The following is a 7,183-nucleotide window of genomic DNA, read 5'->3' as shown; positions in this document are numbered from 1 at the left end:
TATATATATATATATATATATATATATATATATATATGAATATATATAATTAAGGGATCAGCAACAGTTGCTTCACCACATATATGAATATATATATATGAAGGAACATGGCTCAGTGGTTAGAGCGTCAAGCTTACAATCGTGAGGTTGTGAGTTCAATTCCTGGACCAGGCCGCATGTTGTGTTCTTGAGCAAGACACTTTATTTCACGTTGTTCCAGTTCACACAGCTTTAGAAAGGAGTTGCGACGTCACTTGGATAACATCGGTAGCATGAAGAGGGGAGGCTGGTATGTATGGGCGACTACTGGTCTTCCATGAAAACTACCCTAGGTTCTGCGTTCACTGGTGAGGCGACTTTCCATCCAGACTTGTACCCCGGAAGAGAACCCCTTAGGTGCACTCATGATCAATCATGACTGACGGAGTCGTTTAAGTGATATTATTATATATATATCCATAGCAGACTTCTTTCAGTATCCATCTACCAAATCCACTCACAAGGTTTGGGTCAAAAGACACTTGCACAAGGTGTCATACAGTGAGACTGAACTAGTAACCATAGGGCTGGGAATAAAGTTTTTTTTACCATACAGCCACAAATACCTGTTAGATAGTGTAGATTCCGATCATATTGGAATTCAATGCTAATAAATTTGGTGGGTGTGCACCCATACATACTGACATACATAACAAATATCTACTAAATGAAACTTGAAAAAAAATTATGTGTGTGCGCCCACTAATTTTTTTTCTTTTCTCTTCTTACATCAGATTCAAATACAGTCGTAATTTAAACAACCTGAAAGGTATTTACTCTTTTACTTGTTTCAGTCATTTGATTGTGGCCATGCTGGAGCACCACCTTTAGTCAAGCAAATCGACCCCATGACTTATTCTTCGTAAGCCAAGTACTTATTAGTACTTATTCTATCGGTCTCTTTTCCCGAACCGTAAACACACCAGCATCGGTTGTCAAGCGATGTTGGAGGGACAAACACAGACACACACACATATATATATGTGCCCTAACTCTTCGAAACGCTTAATTTTAGAATGGTGACAGCTGATAAAGGAAATGTTCTCTATGTGGCCTGTGTGTTTTCTGTGCTCTGTTTATGTTCTGTTTTTCATTTTGTCCACGTTTTCTTGTAATGTCCTGTACCCAGATATGCATCTATATATACATGTAGATGTAGGTATGTACATATGTATGCATATACTCACATATTATTTGTATTATATATATATATATATATATATATATATATATATATATATATATATATATACACGACGGGCTTCTTTTTGTCTCCGTCAACCAAATCCACTCACAAGGCTTTGGTTGACCCGAGGCTATAGTAGAAGACACTTGCTCAAGGTGCCACGCAGTGGAACTGAACCCGGAACCATGTGGTTCGTGAGCAAGCTATTTACCACACAGCCACTCGTAGAAAATTTCATTAAAAACTATCCATTTATAGGAAAGTTATAAGGGAAACAAAGTCGGATGGGGGGCACACTTGTGTAGATATGCCGAATTTTTTTTCCATTGTTATGTTTTCTTTTTCTACATTATCATCATGGAATGATAAAGCAGAGAATGTAAATAAAAACAATGATAAAAAATTTTGGTAATCTTCAAGTTTAGGGGAATAAAAAAAATAAATAAAAATATTCAAGGGAAATAACTGAACGGCTTATCAGTATTATCCTTTTCTTCTAGCTGTTTATAAATAAATCACATCCTAACTCTAACGTCAATCAAATCACGTGAATGATTTATTTATAAACAGAGATGTATGCATATACTCACAAATAATATGTGAGTATATGCATACATATGTACATACCTATGTATATATAGATGCATATCTGGGTACAGGACATTACAAGAAAACGTGGACAAAATTTTTTTTATCCCCCTAAACTTGAAGATTACCAAAATATTTTTATAAAAATAACTGTATGTCAATCGTAACTGGTACCTGTCAAGTTGTGCAACAAAAGCAATCTTGATCGTGCAAACCTAATAATCAAAACATTCAACCCACGACAAATACCGTGATTTTATTTGTCCAAAACTACACTGTTCAATGTATTGTTTTGAAGTCGGTAAACGTGTAATATGAGGAATAATTGGCAGTTAATTCTAGCAAATTGAAAGGCCGCGTAGAGGCTCATTAACTCGATATTAAAAAGTTTATAACTGAAATGTTAAAAGAATCTTAGGTTTCTGAAAACAAGGCACAACTTTAGGTAAGATAACATTTGAAAAAATAAAACTGAGTTGACATTTTCGTATTTTTTCAATAGCCTGATTTTCGTTTCTGTTTTGTTTTGTTTTTGGTTGATAAAAAGTGAGAACTTAATGGGGAATTGAACCCATGTTTCCATTGCTCCAGTGTAATTCCCTGTAGAGCACAAAAAAACTGTTTATATGAGTTAAGTAGGTAGTCTCTACATGACCGTTCCAGCTGCTAGAAATGGCAGCCAAATCTCTTTGAATTAACATCCTGATGTTTTAAAGGACACGCTGATTAATGGAATCCAAGATACTACTAAGGAGACAATTAGGACTGACTTATGGCTAAGCCCTGTTTATAAAGATTAAATATATCTACTGTTCAACCTATTACTGAAAAGGAATAAAATTAAAATTCAATGAGTTTTTTCTTGAATAGAAAAAAATAAACGACAGTATTATTTGAGCTTTGTTTTCATATTAGTCGCAGTTAAAAATTTAGAAGGAAAACTTCATCATTACAAAGAAAATTATATGTACTTTGAAACAGTAATTAATAATATAGAATAAATATGTACGTACTTGGTTTTAGCGATAATATTGAGTAGGGAGTCACGTCACTCCCTTTAAATTAATGACACACACTTACAACAGGAAGTAACTTTATTAGAATTGCACATAATTTTCTTCTGCACAACTTAACAAGTGAAAAACAAGAAAAATAAAGTGAACTATTATTATCATAAATATATAAATGTATAAATATATATTTTGTATGAAGTTAATATTTATGGAAATTTCGATTTTTATACTTTATTTACTGCGGAATGCTTTGTCTCTCGAATGTACTTGTTAGTGTCAGTTTGATATTTTCTTTATCGATAGTTATCAATAATTTTAGTTACCTATGATAGTCATGACTATCACTAATGTGTGCCGTAACTATAGTTTGGTGCCCCTAATCTCCTGACTTTGTTTCTTCATATCTTTCTCAAAAATGCATAATTTTTTTAATGAAAATTTGCAGAAATATGTTTTCGACGCTGTTGATTAGGGATCATTCTCACCCACTTTCGACTTTGTTTCCTCGTAACTCTCTTTAAAAACATTCTCAAATGAATTTTTTTAAAGTAAAGGGAACGTATGTTTTAACCATATATATCTGAAAAAAATAAATTAAAAACTGAAAAATGCTAGTTACGGAAATTAATTGACGAATGCTGGGGGGAAAGAATGGTTCAATAATGAAAATTTTCTCTTTTCCTACATTTTATTCACATAATCATTATCTACACCCTTATCTCGGCAAAATTGTTTTAGGAAATGGGCATTTTTTGGAAGTTCCGAGGAAACAAAAGTTGCAAGAGAACACAAGTGTAGCTGTCAAATCTATTATAATCCATTTTAATTCTTGAGCTTATCGTTTTTTTTTTGTTTGTTTTTTTTTCTGTGTATCTTATTCGCTGTGCTTATTTCTTAGTAGAGGGAAATTAAGAAAGGGATTGTTTGGTGTGTGTCAAGTATGCTTGCCATTCCTGAACAATAAATTATAATACAACGGTATGAGTATCACGTAAAAGAAAAAGGGAAGGAAATAACATTACATAGTCGAGGTTTCATATCATGGACTCCTTTATATAATGCCTTTATGTTATAAATTTTGCTAAATGGAAATAAAGTCACAACATAAAAAATGTCGTTATCGTTTCTCTTGAACTCAAGTAAGACAACACCTGCTGGAAAGGATCCAGAAAGACCGACGTTCTGGAAAGAAAGACTGAACCTTGTGTTTAGTGCGTGAGATGGGGATTAGACATAACAAGGGTGATGAGAGGGAAAATGACGAGTAGAATGAGAGTGCTGGAGTGGATCCCACCCAACTCAGGAGAGTAGTAAAGGTAGAAAAACAGAAAGAACGATGGTAAGAGCGCCTGTGACCTAGTGATAGGAGTGTGTTTCTAAGTGATTTTATGCCAGTCAGTCGGGTGACCCTTTTCTAGATATGGTCAAGGATGTGTGCATGTGAGTGCAGGAATCTATTGTAGGCCTAATATCAACTTTGTCGCATATTGACTGCTGTTTGGGGATTGAAGTATCTTCTGCGCTGTTAAGGAGTGGTTTTAACAAAAGAGACCCCCCAATGGTAATGAGACACCTAACTGTTGGGTCTCAGTCATAAGAAACATTCAAGTAGTCTTCGAAAGTTCTATTTGAGTGTTACTCATGACTGAGAGGATGTGGTGTAATGATGCTCTCTTAATACGACTAGCGTTTGTATTTTCTTGTTGAAAAAGACAAGATTGCTGTATCCTCACTGGAGGGTTGCTTTCGAGATCTCTGTTCAAAGTGTCGTTGTGAGTTTGGCGTGAATTTTCCTTGGTTGCAAGCGTGAGGTGATGTATAGTTGGAGAATGTTAGGGAGGGATGAAGTATTGTCATCTTTGCAAGAGTGAGTGTTGTAGGGCGTGCAGAAGATCATTAATGTATAGAGAGAATATAGTGGGTATAAAATTCAGGGACACACCAGAATTGATAGAATGAGGGAGATACCATACGGTGATATTGGTTTCACATTTTGGAACAAGACCAGTAATTTAGTGGGCGGGAGTAAGTCGATTACATGAACCCAGTGCTCAACCCTGAAAGGATGAAAGGCCAAGGTGACCTCGACGGAATTTAAACTTGAAACGTAAAAAACACATGCGACAGTATTGCGATATGATAGAGATGCTACTGATCCGAGAGATGAGAGACGGATAGGGCTCATTGATTTAGATAAGAGATTCGCATGCCATACATCGAAAGTTTTGCTGAAGTCGAGGGTGACAAATATACTTTGTAGTTAAGCATATGGATGTGGGTGAGTGCGTGAGGTCGCTATAAGAAATCTTCAGATATTGCATGTCATTGCATTCGTAGAGATTTGAGGGATTTTGTTGTATTATTACCAGACCTGTGACATCGAAGATAAAATTTGTTTGTGCGAATTGAAGTTACTAAATTTTTCTCTTCATGTTTTTTTTCTTAAAGGCAGTAGGTGCACGTTTGGAGAAAGCTGTTCTCGATTCCTCACAAAAATATGAAGACCTTGCCACTATGTCAATCCAATTGGTATATTACCGAAAGTATTTTATTTAGCGAGATCCTATTTAGCTCTCTTCTGGCTCTTCTTAACCCTAGCACGGCGAATGTTTCAAAAATTGTACATGGATACAGCAATCACCAAAAGAAATTGAATATTTTAAGGCACTTTTCGATATGGAGATTGTAAATTTTATTGTACAAGAGATTAATAATTATAGCTTTTGTACTCTTTTAAAGTGAAAATAAATACTTTTTAAATTTTGATTAAAATATTCTTTTATTTATTTTTCTTTTTTGCCCGTTTAGCACACACATTCATGCAACCCTTTCCCGCCGTTCAAGGGTTAATAGTAGTTAAAGTAAGTTCGATGAAATTTTTTTGCCGAAATATGAAAACGTTATCACAAACTCACTATAGTACTAAAATTATTTATTGCGCCCGAATGAAGGCAAAGCAAGGCAAGGTTAACAGCATCAGGATTTAATCAAAAAGTAGTAATATATCAAAGTAATTAATCTAACGATCTTGAAGTGACATCGTTCGTAAATGACTTTTTTTTAATTAACATAAAATTGTTACTAAAAGCTAGCGGATTATCTCCCTTTGCTAATCAACATTAATTTACGGGTTCAGCCGATGATATTTATTTCATAAAAGTATGTTTTAGAAAATTATTCTTTATCTGACTTTTGATTCTAAATTTAATCCCGTTTATATTAAAGTAAAATGTTTGTTTGAGAAAAGACATAACAAAAAAATTGTCAAAATATTTTCCCATAATACAATTCAGCTAATCTGAAGACGTTGGAAAGATGGCTGAGTATCTTGCATCAATTTTTGGCACAGAAAAGGACAAGTAATTCATTTATACAAATTTATTTTATATCTCATATGTTTATTCTTATGTATCTTTCTGTTATTTATACCACTCTCTATTTGTTATTGACTTATATGGAAGGAGCTTTGTTCATATTTCTTTCGTCGTATGCTGTGTAACAGTTTACCGCTTCCATTTATCAGATTTATTTGATATTCTGTCGAGAAATATTTTCACGGGAAAAAAAAATCTCTTTGTTATAAATATTGAATGAAGATGATTCCCTTTATGTTGTATGGAATCCTTTAATTAAAAGCATTACGTTTTATTTTTTTAAATATTAGTTTTTCATGTGTTAAAGTCATTTCATGAAAATAATCGATGATAATGTGAATAAATTATGTCGGTTAATATTGACTTCTTTTCAGTCAGTCACAAGGAACATAGCGACATTCGTATAGGATTAAAGTGATAAGGAATGAAATGAAATGACATAAATTATGATAATTTAATTACAAGTTATTTTCAATGTTCGTCACAGTAGCTTGCTAAGTTTAGAGGGAGATAGGGGGAAATGATTTTGTTACTAAGTTAAAAATTTATTAGTATTAGATATTTGAATTAATTGCGATTAGCTTTCATATATGTGTGTGTGTAGACGAAATGCTATGCATTTTGCCTGGTGTGTTAACAATTCTGCCAGCTCGCCGCTTTAATAATAATAACAACAAAACCCTAGATTATTTTTGATTTACTAAATATCTATTCTAGAAGAATATTTTCCAAACAACCTAAAATGCAGTATATTTATATATTTGTGGGATGGCGCAGTGTAAATTTTGGATTTTTATGAGGTAATATCTAGGGCACCACTTGCAAGAATAAAAATGTTAAATGCTATTTTATTCATTCGGCTGGCAGAAATAGATGGTCAATATAAAGGCTTTCACCCGGAAACAAAAAATAATAATAATAATAAGCCACCCTGGGGAGAGGGGGGGGTTAACAAGTGTGTGGAAAACGAATATGAAAAAAAA

At 33.7% G+C, this 7,183-nt stretch overlaps 2 protein-coding genes across 3 annotated transcripts in view; one reads left to right on the top strand and one right to left on the bottom strand.

The window, feature by feature from the left end:
- LOC106871302 (gamma-secretase subunit PEN-2) overlaps positions 1-2,939 on the bottom strand; it is a 9,385-nt gene extending 6,446 nt beyond the window's left edge. The window contains exon 1 of the mRNA XM_014917686.2: positions 2,827-2,939. The gene's annotated coding sequence lies outside the window, so the exon portion shown is untranslated. The remainder of the gene's footprint in view (positions 1-2,826) is intronic.
- A 3,116-nt stretch (positions 2,940-6,055) lies between these two features.
- Positions 6,056-7,183, top strand: part of LOC106871304 (splicing factor U2AF 35 kDa subunit) — a 21,287-nt gene continuing 20,159 nt past the window's right edge. The window contains exon 1 of one of the 2 annotated variants that reach the window (XM_052968323.1): positions 6,056-6,185. In XM_052968323.1, coding sequence (XP_052824283.1) covers positions 6,142-6,185 — 44 coding nt within the window. In that variant the 5' untranslated portion in view covers positions 6,056-6,141. The remainder of the gene's footprint in view (positions 6,186-7,183) is intronic. The other variant, XM_052968324.1, reaches the window with a different exon arrangement.

Source organism: Octopus bimaculoides, chromosome 5, assembly GCF_001194135.2.
Source record: "Octopus bimaculoides isolate UCB-OBI-ISO-001 chromosome 5, ASM119413v2, whole genome shotgun sequence".
Classification (NCBI taxonomy): domain Eukaryota; kingdom Metazoa; phylum Mollusca; class Cephalopoda; order Octopoda; family Octopodidae; genus Octopus; species Octopus bimaculoides.
This window is presented reverse-complemented; position numbering and strand designations above follow the sequence as displayed.